This window comes from Salvelinus alpinus, chromosome 2 (assembly GCF_045679555.1).
Source record: "Salvelinus alpinus chromosome 2, SLU_Salpinus.1, whole genome shotgun sequence".
Lineage (NCBI taxonomy): Eukaryota > Metazoa > Chordata > Actinopteri > Salmoniformes > Salmonidae > Salvelinus > Salvelinus alpinus.
In genome coordinates, this window is record NC_092087.1 from 69771754 (window position 1) to 69787198 (window position 15445).

Below are 15445 nucleotides of genomic sequence, written 5' to 3' on the forward strand. Positions count from 1 at the left end.
GATTGTTCCCTTCCATTCTGGAGTGTTTGGTTTGAAATTTAGTTTTTCTGACTAGTTTTTTACAACATGTTGGTGAAGTATGAATTATTATAGACAACCTACAAAATTATCTTAGAATATTTAAATCATATGTTTAACATAGTATTGGTTACCATACAAGATGTCAAAATTAACATTGTAAATTCTGCTGTTCACATAAATAATATCCATTTGAATAGCCAAAACCCATTTGAATTTCATTGAATAAAAATTATACTTCCTTTAATTCAAATTCCATTCAAATGATGCTTCCTGTGGGGTGTAGTCAATTGAAATTCTGCTTCCTGTGGGGTGTGGTTAATTCAAATTCTGCTTCCTGTGGGGTGTGGTTAATTCAAATGATGCTTCCTGTGGGGTGTGGTCAATTCAAATTCAATTCAACTTCTACAATTGAAATTGATTCAAAGAACAATATGCAACTCAATGGCGAAGGTGCATAAACATGTTGGAATTCAGATATGACGTCATGGTTTTATCCCTATCCATATAGTTTTTTAACGACGGCGCGCTACATAATTCAATGTGCCAATTAATCAACACTGTTAACTTTTAGCGTTTTTTAAAATTGGGACCATGTATACTGCGCTAATGATGCTAAAAAATAAAGAGTAACAGAGAGCATAGTACAATACGGCGAACTTAGCAAACGAGGCATTTGTGGTAAGTACATGGGGGCCGCCATCTTTATGCACCTCCGCTATTCAGAATTGCTAGGACGATGAACATGTGTTCATGTCTGATACTTAGAGAACCATGTCTACTGTATTATTAAGGCTAGTTGGATGGCTGATGACCACTAAAGCTCTCTCTCAAGTAACCAAAAGTACACGTTTGTTGTAACCCCAGACAAAGTCACCTGATTTAACTCCTTGCAGGCTTGATGACTGGTTGAAAAGTTGAATCGGGTGTGTTTGTCCCGGACTACAACAACAGTGTGTGCTGTTGGGTCGAGAAGTTGGGGAACGCTGGTCTAATGTAGATGTCCAGTGCCTGTTCTGTGTATGCTAGCAATGACTGACTGGCTACGTCTAGTACACTGGGAGATTGAACACGTGTTCACGTCTGATACTTATAAAACCATGCGTTATGGCTGGAGTCGGGTGTTTGACGTGCGATGAGCACTAAAGCTCTGTTAATGATGACAACGTGATGATGTGTAATGTAATGTATGCAGACGTTCGGAGGTGTCATTTATCTCAGGTTTTCTTCTTCCTTTTAAGTAATGATATAAAAATAGTGTAGATAAATAATTCTTTCTATTTCCCCCCAGATCCTGGTGCACGTGGGCTTCCTGACAGAGGAGTCAGGGGACGTGTTCAGCCCCAAGGTTCTGAAGGGAGGTCCCCTGGGGGAGATGGTCCAGTGGGCCGACATCCTCACAGCCCTCCACGTCCTGGGACACAACCTCAAGATCTCCATGTCTGTCAAGGAACTGCAGGGGTGAGTCAGCATCTTATAATGTTACAACGATGTTAATGGGAAACTGTGTTTTGGCTGTGTCTTGATTCGATCACCTTTTGATTGATTGAATTTGTTTGGGTGTTTTCGTGTGTGGTCGATTGGAAGCGGCTTCATTGATCTGACCACAGCCATTTTCTTACATTTTGTTTAGTCAGCTACTGGCCAATACACACAGTAGGGCAATTAGCAGGTGCTTTTATCCAAAGCGACTTACAGATCCTCCAATGTGATGGTGTTAAAAAGTGCTTTGTGATCAATGGACAGATGGTGCTCGTTTGTATTTGATTGCTGTCCATTTCATCACTTTGACTTATTCTATGTTGATCCATAGAATTGCAATGGGAACACTTACAGTGGCTATAGAAGGTCTACACCCCCATTCTACACCCCCAGTCTTTCCCATTTTGCTGCCTTAAAAGTTTATCTAAAAATGGATTCAAATAGATTTTCAAAGTGAAAGAAAATTGTCCAACTAAAACAAAAACAAAAACTGAAATATCATAATTGGATATGTCCCCACCCCCATGAGTTAATACTTGGTGGAAGCACCTTCGACAGCCATTACAGTTGTGAATAATTTTCATTAAGGATCGACCAACTTTGCACAACTTTTAGGGAAACATGTATGCAGGCTCAGCAAATTTGTTTGGGGATCACTGATGGACAGCGATATTTAAACTTTGTCTCAGATTTTTTTTTTTTTAAGCAGATTTAAGTCAGGACTGAGACTAGACCACTCAGGAACACTCAACAGCTCTTGGAAAGCCAATTGGGTGTCTTTTGCATAAACATTTGTGTAATTGTCCCACAGACAAATACAACCCTATCTCAGGGTTAGGCTTTCAGACGACTGAGGTGGCTTCTCCTCAAACTTTTTACCTGGGCTTTGCTCCTTTCATATTTATTTTGATCCTAAAAAACTCTCCAGTCCCTGTCAGAAAAGTTTTCTATAACTTTCTTTCACTTTGAAAACGTGGAGTAGGTTGTGTAGATCTGTAGGATCCTAAATCTATTTGAATTCCTTTTTAGATGACATTTTAACGCAGCAAAATGTTAAAACATTTAAAGGGGTTGACTTTCTATAGGCACTGTATTTTAGATAAAGGACCAATTTTCAGGTAGAAAGCAAGATATATTATCACTGGGACACTATTCCACTTAAATAGTTAATATTGTTTTAACCACATCAATATACCCGCTCTACCACCCCAGTTAACCCAATACATCAGCCCATCAGAAACTCAGACCTGGGCTGTGTCCCAATCGACAAGGATTCTGCCTTTTGAGGCAGCTTTTCTAGGCAGGACGTCAAAATTGGTATGTCCCAATCCCAATGTACCTTAAAATCCTGATTTCTAAGGTGCCCAATGCACCTTAGCATCCCGTGTGTCCTTCGCTGAGGAGGCTATCCCATAACCCCTTTCGGCACACCGAAAATTCAAAACAATTCTGAATTAATGGTGGACACAAGTCCCCGCTTGGGAGAAGATGTTCCAGAAGAATAAGGAATAACTTGAAAAATGTAAGTATATCGTTTATTTATTCACAAAATTATGTTAAAATGTTCAACAAATTACTTTCATATAACATTTTGAATTCAAATGTTGAGTAACTGTTGTTTATCATCCCATTGCCAAGCTAGCTACCTAACACATCATAGTTAGCTAACATTAGTAGGCGATCTCGTCCTGCTTATCAGCTGTTTAGAGATGCACAACCAAACTAACTAGGTCTAATCGTAAATTCAACAATGTGTCATTTGTGAAGACCCAGACAGTTTTTAAATCAATGAATTGATGAACTTGCTAGCCAGCTAAAAACATGTACTGTAGCAAATGTGTTTTCGGGGACTAAAGTGGACACCTGATCACGTATTACTCCATTTCATTAGCTTGACAGGAGAAAACAGTCCTGTCCGACCCGTTTGGAGGTCAGACATGTTACATTTTTTTTTACAACATCTAATGACAAATGTAGGAAATGCAGCCAGCTGTGTTCTGTTCATTCTAGGCTTGCTAGCCTGCCAAGTTATTTGTGTATCCTGTTGATGAGTCTTGCTTGCTAGCTAGCTGCATGTAGTGTCTGTTTACGTAACATTAACGTTAGCTAACTTTCTCTTGTCAATTTCCCTTCCCCTATTGTGTTGCACGATTTGGTTTGTTGTTACTAGTTAAAATTAGAGGCAAAGTTTTTCTACTCTTACTGTAAACAACTGATCAAGATATATTTTTTTTTAAAGCAAAACTGATAACAAAATGATTGCATATTAATAAAGGTAGTTGTGACTTGAACCAGCACTGACATTTGATCAGTGAGGTTCATTTCTCCCCCCTTGTCTCTGCTTCTTCCAGCTCTCACGTTCAGACCCTGATGATGTAAAGAACGTGCTGGGAACCTCCCAGCCACCCGGATAATCACCAGATCCCAGGATTTTATGAAGGAGTGTGCATCATCACAATGTTAGATAGAAAAAGATTCACCCATGTTATTGTTAATCATGCAGATTTCTCAGGACATTGTAACCTATGAATCTCATTCTAAAATATAAAGGCTGTGGACAAGGCTTCACTTTAGACCACACTTAGTTGAAATTAAGTATTAGTAAAGGGCTGGAACAAAAATGTGTACTCCTGTCCTCTGTATAGAATGACAACATTTGCCCTCATGTAAAGAACAAGTTTAGGAATGTTGGAGGTTAATCTCCTTGAGATTTCCCTCACTTGGGAATTACTTATTTTGTAGAATGGACTGTGCTTTAAGGACTAACGCACAGATACAGGAAAACAAATACAAATGTTAAACATTTATTCAAAATGACAAGTGTTGATGTCTCCACATGTTTCTGGTTTTGAGGCTTGGGCCTCTGGTACCTGTTGCTCATCTGTCCAATCCCCTGCAAGGAGAGAGGAAGACATCAACAATATTGCAATGCTGTATTCATTTCATTGAATATATATTCCTGTTTGATATGCATTCATAGAATTACATTGGACATGTTATCTTTTATCACGCCAGTATTTGCATCCAATGCATTTAGCTTACATTAGGATGAAGTAGCTTAGGCCCTCTTATCTAGTTAGATTGCTTCATATCACCTTTAAATATTAGTTATCAACGAATATAAAACCATGTTATCCTGAACATCAGTGTCTTTTAATAATATGCACAGGTGTGATAGTTGTATGGATGAATCACAATGTCAGCCTACTCATAGAAAAAAACATTTGTTTTACAGTGAAACATCACTATTCTTGCTATTAATCATTCTTAAACAGTCAGTAAAATATCTTATATAAGCTATCTCAAAAAAATGGTATCCTGTATCACGCGTGCAAGCTTGCACAAAGATGGAGAGGAGAACCCTATACCACAGGATAATTATTCTGGGCGATGTCAACTTAACTTAACCCATGGACAGGTACTGAGGAGATGGATTACTTGTTTACTTGTTATTCGTGTCAGCTATTTCCATTTTGTTCAATGAATTGCTAGCAAACGTCTTGCGCTCGGTGGAATGCAAATGCATTGTCACATGATGCTGCCTTCCAAATCCCGTCCAGATTGGCAGTTACAGTACCTACTGGGAAAGTGCTACCTACTAAGTTAGTTGCCTTTGGAGACACAGCCCTGCGGTCTTCTTATTGAGTTATTTAGTGACGCCATTGATCGTCATTGACCTCCTCTCCAGTCAATGGTGCAATGTTGTGTCTCTTTCCGCTCCCCTCGTCCAGTCAGCACCTCTTCATATATCCCCTTTTTGTGCTGACGGATACAGTAGTCGCCGTCTCCGGGCGGACCAGTAAGTCTGTCTCATTGGTTAAGACACTCCGTGGCCGGTGTCCAGTGTTTGGCTACTAAAAGCAGGGCTAAAGACTCTGTAAATCACAAGAGATTGTCAAACACCGCCAGCCAGGTTTAGTCATATGGAGATGTATTGGGTAGTGTGGTTGGCCGCCAACCTGTGTTGGGGATTATGAATTGAGTTGTCTTGGAGTCATTTTTTTTAGCTTCTTTGATATAAGGAGATGTTTGGAGCTGAGTCATGGTTTGTTGGCTTAGCCAATTCCACTGTTTTGTGAGCTTCTGACTAAGTGAAGTGCCCCACTCAATCCAACTCTCTGTCTCTTTCTCTACTTCTCCTTTCCAAACATGCCCTTTGTTTCTCTCTTTACCTGCTTGTATATCTTCCTCTTCTCTGTCTGTCTCTTTTGTTCTCTCTTTCATATACACTGCTCAAAAAAATAAAGGGAACACTTAAACAACACAATGTAACTCCAAGTCAATCACACTTCTGTGAAATCAAACTGTCCACTTAGGAAGCAACACTGATTGACAATAAATTTCACATGCTGTTGTGCAAATGGAATAGACAAAAGGTGGAAATTATAGGCAATTAGCAAGACACCCCCAATAAAGGAGTGGTTCTGCAGGTGGTGACCACAGACCACTTCTCAGTTCCTAAGCTTCCTGGCTGATGTTTGGGTCACTTTTGAATGCTGGCGGTGCTTTCACTCTAGTGGTAGCATGAGACGGAGTCTACAACCCACACAAGTGGCTCAGGTAGTGCAGCTCATCCAGGATGGCACATCAATGCGAGCTGTGGCAAGAAGGTTGGTGTGTCTGTCAGCGTAGTGTCCAGAGCATGGAGGCGCTACCAGGAGACAGGCCAGTACATCAGGAGACGTGGAGGAGGCCGTAGGAGGGCAACAACCCAGCAGCAGGACCGCTACCTCCGCCTTTGTGCAAGGAGGAGCACTGCCAGAGCCCTGCAAAATGACCTCCAGCAGGCCACAAATGTGCATGTGGCTGCTCAAACGGTCAGAAACAGACTCCATGAGGGTGGTATGAGGGCCCGACGTCCACAGGTGGGGGTTGTGCTTACAGCCCAACACCGTGCAGGACGTTTGGCATTTGCCAGAGAACACCAAGATTGGCAAATTCGCCACTGGCGCCCTGTGCTCTTCACAGATGAAAGCAGGTTCACACTGAGCACATGAGCACATGTGACAGACGTGACAGAGTCTGGAGACGCCGTGGAGAACGTTCTGCTGCCTGCAACATCCTCCAGCATGACCGGTTTGGCGGTGGGTCAGTCATGGTGTGGGGTGGCATTTCTTTGGGGGGCCGCACAGCCCTCCATGTGCTCGCCAGAGGTAGCCTGACTGCCATTAGGTACCGAGATGAGATCCTCAGACCCCTTGTGAGACCATATGCTGGTGCGGTTGGCCCTGGGTTCCTCCTAATGCAAGACAATGCTAGACCTCATGTGGCTGGAGTGTGTCAGCAGTTCCTGCAAGAGGAAGGCATTGATGCTATGGACTGGCCCGCCCGTTCCCCAGACCTGAATCCAATTGAGCACATCTGGGACATTATGTCTCGCTCCATCCACCAACACCACGTTGCACCACAGACTGTCCAGGAGTTGGCGGATGCTTTAGTCCAGGTCTGGGAGGATATCCCTCAGGAGACCATCCGCCACCTCATCAGGAGCATGCCCAGGCATTGTAGGGAGGTCATACAGGCACGTGGAGGCCACACACACTACTGAGCCTCATTTTGACTTGTTTAAAGGACATTACATCAAAGTTGGATCAGCCTGTAGTGTGGTTTTCCACTTAAATTTTGAGTGTGACTCCAAATCCAGACCTCCATGGGTTGATAAATTTGATTTCCATTGATCATTTTTGTGTGATTTTGTTGTCAGCACATTCAACTATGTAAAGAAAGAAGTATTTAATAAGAATATTTCATTCATTAGGATCTAGGATGTGTTATTTTAGTGTTCCCTTTATTTTTTTGAGCAGTGTATTATCTTCTCTCCCTGTTTACACTTTTCTCTCTCTCTCTCTCTCTCTCTCTCTCTCTCTCTGTCTCATTACATTCTCTACCTCTCTTGCTTCAAGTGCTATCGAACAAGGTTGTTTGCTACAACCCAACTCACCATTGTTGACTTGAAACTCTGCACCTACCCCATATTTCCCATGACCCCATGCTTTCAACAGGACAAAGAACATTGGCCTTTTGGATTCGACAGATGTGATATTACAAGCAATTTCGCTGTATGCAATTATTTTTGTTATTCCCTCTCTATCAGTCTGTCTTTAGATTTGGCTTTGATAAACAGAAATGGTTCTATTGATCATTGGTGAACACTTCACTGGACAAAAGAACTGGGACATACAAGAGGTTGATATCACGAAGAAGATGACGCTCTCACGACGTCAGCGCAAGAGAGCGTGAAGGGTCGTCATTTATTAATATGGGTCCATGGAAAGGTGTTGTTTCCCCTTCACACGTTTTCTGTAGCTCTCTCTGCCTAAGTGAGGACACAGACAAACGGGCCACTTAAAGATGGCAGATTTGCTGTTTGAAGAGTAAGTATGGATTTTTGTTGGCAGCCAAGTGCGACACAACGACATTAAAATGTTTTCGTTTCGTCGCAAGCAGCCCAAGGCATTGTTTTGAATCGCTTTTCTTGTTTATTCGTTTTGTCTTTTATCGCAGAAGAAAACAGAAGCCACTTATCGTCGAGGCTTGTCTGAAATGTTGGTTTCGCTCGTATCTCTCCGTTTTTTCTGCTGACAAATTGCAATCAGCGCTTTTGTCAGTAATCAAACGTGGCAGAGAAAGCAACGAGGCAGACGGAATACTCAGCTAAATAATTCGCCTTTTCAGATACCGCTTTTACAGATTGGATTCCATTACATTTAGAACATCATCTGATTTTGAAATCAGCTCAGTTCAACAACGCACACGATATAGGACAACAGCCCACGTAAAGAAGGCTTGAAGGTTTGCCAGATCCCCACGGCCGGATCTGGAAGTAGACGGATGGATAGATCATTCTATTAGGATTGATAGATGACTGAGTGGACAGGGAGAGCCTATAGGGAGGAGGGGGAGAGGTACGATAGCAATGATTCAGCAACAGTGGGTGTGTGTGGGTTTTGATTGTATTTACTGTGAACTAAGAAACCTCATGTAACCCTATCTGTTGTCCATAGCATTGTTACAGCTATGAATGTGGAAGGGTCCAGTCTTCCACTAATAATCTATTATTCTGGTTGTGGTAGCTACTGTACACACACACACACACACACACACACACACACACACACACACACACACACACACACACACACACACACACACACACACACACACACACACACACACACACACACACACACACACACACACACACACACACACACACACACACACACACACACACACACACACACACACACACACACACACTCCATGTGCCAACTGTAAAGTTTAGTGGTAGAGGAATAATGGTCTGGGGCTGTATTTCCTGGTTCGGGCTAGGCCCCATAGTTCCAGTTAAGGGAAATGTTAACGGTACAGCATACAATGACATTCTAGACGATTCTGTACTTCCAACTTTGTGGCAACAGTTTGGGGAAGGCCCTTTCCTGTTTCAGCATGACAATTCCTCTGTGCACAAAGCGAGGTCCATACAGAAATGCTTTGTTGAGATTGGTGTGGAAGAAAATGACTGGCCTGCACAGAGCCCTGACCTCAACCCCATCTAACACCTTTGGGATGAATTGGAATGCCGACTGCGAGCCAGGTCTAATCGCCCAACATCAGTGCCCGACCTCACTAATGCTCTTGTGGCTGAATGGAAGCAAGTCCCCGCAGCAATGTTCCAACATCTAGTGGAAAGCCTTCCCAGAAGTGTGTAGGCTGTTATAACAACTCAATATTAATGCCCATGATTTTGGAATGAGACGTTCGACAAGCAGGTGTCCACAAACCTTTGGTCATGTAGTGTGTAAGTGTCTGGGTGTGGAGGAAAAAGGGTGAGGTCTTTATATTAGATGACAACACCGCATCATAACCCCTCTCGAAACTAAATCTGACGTGAAACAGTTGAGAAATAGTTGTCTCCATGGTAGTGCACAGCAATGCTATCTTCATATTACATGGTTGTTGATGCATACATATTTTGTAACTCAGTGTTTTGTAACTCAGTGTTTTGTAACTCAGTGTTTTGTAACTCAGTGTTTTGTAACTCAGTGTTTCGTAACTCAGTGTTTCGTAACTCAGTGTTTTGTAACTCATACTGCATGTGGTTCAATCTGTGAAAATAAGGCTTCATAGGTCTCTTTGGGTAGCCGTTGGTCATGAAAAGAGAGGAAGGACAGAGGAGGGAGAGGCTCTAATTTTCTGCCTCCTTTATTCACAACCCGATTGGAGGAAGGACTACTCTCCTCTCATCCACTCTGTCTTTTCATTCACTTTCCACAGTACATTACTCAGAGAAGTCTTTTCCGCCATTCTTCATGTTGCCTCTCTCCCCTCTCCATTTCTACTTTAAATCTCCTTACATCACTTATGCAATCAACTCCTGATATTCAAAACTGATGCGAGTTTGCACTTATCTGAATTGACAGTATCGGCTGAAGGCTTACTGTAACAAAGACATTAGTTCAGTGGCTCCGTAGAGAGTTGTTAGACAGAGACTGTCCGATGAAGGAAGGCAGTCAGGTGAAAGAGAGAGAAAGCCTAGTGAGCCGTAAGGGAGGACGCTAGAGAAGCTGGGAGAGTGGAGCGAGAAAGAGAGAAAGGAAAATTCAGAGAGATTCAGTGAGGGAGGGAGGGAGACAAATCTGTTGTCACTCAATCTAAGGCATTTCATGCCCTGTTAGGTCTCTCTCTCTCTCTCTCTCTCTCTCTCTCTCTCTCTCTCTCTCTCTCTCTCTCTCTCTCTCTCTCTCTCTCTCTCTCTCTCTCTCTCTCTCTCTCTCTCTCTCTCTCTCTCTCTCTCTCTCTCTCTCTCTCTCTCTCTCTCTCTCTCTCTCTCTCTCTCTCTCTCTCTCTCTCTCTCTCTCTCTCTCTCTCTCTCTCTCTCTCTCTCTCTCTCTCTCTCTCTCTCTCTCTCTCTCTCTCTCTCTCTCTCTCTGTGTGTGTGGTTTGGTGGTCAGTCCAACGATATGCACTTCTGTCTACCATCTCCATGGAGAAAGTTCACACAGGTCACCAGATAGGTCACAGGGGACTCACATTCTACAAATCAGCATTTCAAGCAGAAGGGGAGTGATGGCATCAGGTGCATTGGGGTTAGATAATGCTGGTGGGCATATGAAGGTGTTTTGATCCTCGTTTTGACACATTTGTATGACCAGACGTTGACAATTCCCACAACCCCATTCCTCTAATGTGACCAAGATGGCTGTGATGCCCTATGAACAAATACAGTTGAAGTCGGAAGTTTACATACACCTTAGCCAAATACATTTAAACTCAGTTTCACAATTCCTGACATTTAATCCGAGTATATATTCCCTGTCTTAGGTTAGTGTCATGATCATCATAAGAAGCGGACCAAAGCGCAGCGTGGTTTGAATACATTCTTCTATCTTTAATGAAGAACACTTAAACAAACTTACAAAACAAAACGAATAAGACGAACGTGACCGCTATATAAACAATGTGCTAACATGCAACATAACATAGACAATAACCCACAATACAAAACAGGCTACCTAAATATGGTTCCCAATCAGAGACAACGCAAAACACCTGTCTCTGATTGAGAACCATATCAGGCCAAACACATAGAAATATACAAACCAGACATACAACATAGAATGCCCACACAGATCACACCCTGACCAACCAAAACATAAAACATACAAAGCAAACTATGGTCAGGGCGTGACAGTTAGTTAGGATCACCACTTTATTTTAAGAATGTGAAATGTCAGAATAATAGTAGAGAGTGATTTATTTCAGCTTTTATTTCTTTCATCACATTCCCAGTGGATCAGAAGTTCACATACACTCAGTTAGTATTTGGTAGCATTGCCTTTAAATTGTTTAACTTGGGTCAAACTTTTCGGGTAGCCTTCCACAAGCTTCCCACAATAAGTTGGGTGAATTTTGGCCCATTCCTCCTGACAGAGCTGGTTTAACTGAGTCAGGTTTGTAGGCCTCCTTGCTCGCACACACTTTTTCAGTTCAGCCCACAAATTTTCTATATGATTGAGGTCAGGGCTTTGTGATGGTTACTCCAATACCTTGACTGTTGTTCTTAAGCCATTTTGCCACAACTTTGGAAGTATGCTTGGAGTCATTGTCCATTTGGAAGACCCATTTGCGACCAAGCTTTAAAACTTATTTATGATAGGGGGCAGCATTTTCACTTTTGGATGAATTGCGTGCCCATAGTGAACTGCCTCCTACTCTGTCCCAGATGCTAATATATGCAAATTATTATTACTATTGGATATAAAACACTCTGAAGTTTCTAAAACTGTTTGAAAGATGTCTGTGAGTATAACATAACTCATATGGCAGGCAAAAACCTGAGAAAAAAATCCAAACAGGAAGTGAGAATTCTGAGACTGGTCAATGTTCAACTCATCGCCGATTCAATGGATCTGTTTGCACTTCCTACGCCTTCCACTAGATGTCAACAGTCTGTAGAACGTGGAATGAAGCCTCTAGTGTGATGTGGGGCCGGATGGGAGGTGTTTCAGTCATTGGTCTGGCAGAATGCCAGCTCCTGGTCATGCGCTTTTCTCATGATATCGCCTTGCGTTCCATAACTTCTACAGACATGAAGGAATGCTCCAGGTTGGAACGTTATTGGATATATATGATAACAACATCCTGAAGATTGATTCTCTACTTAGTTTGACCAGTTTATTCAACCTGTTATATAACTTTTTGAAGTTTTCGTCCAGGTTTGCCTGCATCTGCGCGAGCGTTTGGACATGTGCACTAAACATGCTAGCAAAAGTAGCTACTTAGACATAAGTAATGGACATTATCGAACAAAACAACAATTTATTGTGAAACTAGGATTCCTGGGAGTGCATTCTGATGAAGATGATCAAAGGTAAGGGAATATTTATGATGTAATTTCGTATTTCTGTTGACTCCAACATGGCGGAGAAATGTTGTTTTTATCTGAGCGCCGTCTCAAATTATTGCATGGTGTGCTTTTTACGTAAAGTTTTTTTTAAATCTGACACAGCGGTTGCATTAAGAACAAGTGTATCTTTAATTATATGTAAAACATGTATCTTTCATCAAAGTCTATGATGAGTATTTCTGTTATTTGACGTGGCTCTCTGCAATTTCTCCGGATATTTTGGAGGCATTTCTGAACATGGCGCCAATGTAAACCGAGATTTGTGGATATAAATATGCACATTATCGAACAAAACATAAATGTATTGTGTAACATGATGTCCTATGAGTGTCATCTGATGAAGCTCATCAAAGGTTAGTGATTCATTTTATCTCTTTCTGCTTTTTGTGACTACTATCTTTTGCTGGGAAAATGGCTGTGTTTTTCTGTGGCTATGTACTGAGCTAACATAATTGTTTGGTGTGCTTTCCCCGTAAATCCTTTTTGAAATCAGACATGTTGGCTGGATTCACAACATGTGTAGCTTTAAGTTGGTGTCTTTCATGTGTGATTTCATGAAAGATTGATTTTTATAGTAATATATTTGAATTTGGCGCGCTACATTTTTTCTGGCTTTTGGCCAAGTGGGACGCTACCGTTCCACATATCCCAGAGAAGTTAACATCCTGACTGATGTCTTGAGATGTTGCTTCAGTATATCCACAGAATTTTCCTCCCTCATGATGCCATCTATTTTGTGAAGTGCACCATTCCGTCCTCCAGCAACGCACCCCCACAACATGATGCTGCCACCCCCGTGCTTCAATGTTGGGATGGTGTTCTTCGCCTTGCAAGGCTCCCCCTTTTTCCTCCAAAGATAACAATGGTCATTATGGTCATTATGTTTTTGTTTCACCAGACCAGAGGGCATTTCTCCAAAAAGTATGATCTTTGTCCCCATGTGCAGTTGCAAACCGTAGTCTGGCTTTTTTATGGCGGTTTTGGAGCAGTGGCTTCTTCCTTGCTGAGCGGCCTTTCAGGCCATGTCGATATAGGACTCGTTTTACTATGGATATAGATACTTTTGTGCCTGTTTCCTCCAGCATCTTCACAAGGTCCTTTTGCTGTTGTTCTGGGATTGATTTGCACTTTTTGCACCAAAGTATGTTCATCTCTAGGAGACAGAACACGTCACCTTCCTGAGCGGTATGACGGCTGCGTGGTCCCATGGTGTTTATACTTGCGTACTATTGTTTGTACAGATGAACATGGTACCTTCAGGTGTCTGGAAATTGCTCCCAATGATGAACCAGACCTGTGGAGGTCTGCCATTTTTTCTGAGATCTTGGCTGATTTCTTTTGATTTTCCCATGATGTCAAGCAGGGATCCACTGTGTTTGAAGGTAGGCCTTGAAATGCATCCACAGGTACACCTCCAATTGACTCAAATTATGTAAATTAGCCTATCAGAAGCTTCTAAAGCCATGGCATCATTGTCTGTAATTTTCCAAGCTGTTTAAAGGCACAGTCAACTTAGTACATGTAAACTTCTGACCCACTGGAATTGTGATACAGTGAATTATAAGTGAAATAATCTGTCTGTAAACAATTGTTGGAAAAATGACTTGTGTCATGCACAAAGTAGATGTCCTAACCGACTTGCCAAAACTATAGTTTGTTAACAAGAAATTTGTGGAGTGGTTGAAAAACGAGTTTTAATGACTCCAACCTAAGTGTATGTTAACTTCCGACTTCAACTGTACATGTATATGTTTACAATCATTGGTGCCTTTTAGCTCCGCCTCTGCCTATAGTCTCTAAGCTCAGGGCTGTGTGTGTCTGAGGTGGTGGTGACGGGAGCTGCCCCGGAGGCTGGATGATTCCCTGTTAATCTGACATATACCCCTCTGTTGTCTAGATGTCATCTCTCCTCTCCTCTATCCCGCCATTCCCCTCTCCTCTCCTCCCCCGGGCCCGTCTCCATTTAGCTGTGTTGTCTTTCACGGCGTGGGGTCCCCGATGCAACCGGTTAGCCCTCAGACTATTCATCTCTCTCTCTCTCTCTCTCTCTCTCTCTCACACACACATACACACACGCATAACACAAACACACGCACACAGCGCATACACTTGCACTATGTACACGCACACAGACACACCCGCCATGATTGGAATTAGGCTCCCCACTCTCTCTCTAGTTTATCTGTCTCCGTCTTGTTTTTCCTCTCCAGGTTGTCCTCCCATCGTCATACCCATGTCCCAGGCACACACTCATGCACGCGTCAAACACTCCAAAAAACACGTGTGCCCAAACACAACTGGCACGAATGGGTTAAATGCGTTCAGCGACGGACCCACACACTGCAACATATGTTCACTACCATCCCTATTCTTTCCAGACGTCCATCCCATCTCTAAATAGGACGTAGAACAAGTCTGGTGTGAAAACATCTCCATTTCTCCCTAAGAAAACCTCGGTGTTAGAAAGCATTGCTTTCGGTCCACCATGTTAATATTTAAAGGCAGAGGACACGTTTAGAGGAAGGCAGGAGGAACACTCAACAGCCATAGGCTGTTTACCCAGTCTCTTTCTATTGTAAATCACTCCCTTTCTAACCATTTTAAGGACCGTGGTCTTACTGTTATATAAGTATTTGGGGATTTAATGTAAACACAGCCATTTCGTTCGCTCAATGTGTCTTCGTTAATCTGGCGTCATCTCTCTCTCTTTTGCTCACTCGCTCCCTCCCGTTCTGTCTCTCTTTCTCTCAGTCTCTCTGCTTTTCTTTAGCCGTTTCGCTCTTCCACACGTTCTTTTGATTGCTCTCTCCATCCTCCATTCGTTAACGTGTTCCCTAAAGCGAGTTGAGACTCCTCAGACCCTGGTTCACCTCCTCTCGGGTTCGACGCCTCGCTGTGAACATTGCTATTACATGCAGTGCATTCGGGATAGTATTCAGACCGCTTGACTTATTCCACATTTTGTTACGTTACAGCTTTATTCTAAAATTGATTAAACACAAAATGTTCCCGCATCAGTATACACACAATAACCCG

General features: G+C 42.4%; 1 protein-coding gene across 1 annotated transcript in view; it reads left to right on the forward strand.

Moving 5' to 3' along the window:
* LOC139567567 (alpha-1,6-mannosylglycoprotein 6-beta-N-acetylglucosaminyltransferase B-like) overlaps positions 1–15445 on the forward strand; it is a 160159-nt gene that overhangs the window by 80402 nt on the left and 64312 nt on the right. The window contains exon 8 of the mRNA XM_071388921.1: positions 1310–1479. Coding sequence (XP_071245022.1) covers positions 1310–1479 — 170 coding nt within the window. The remainder of the gene's footprint in view (positions 1–1309; positions 1480–15445) is intronic.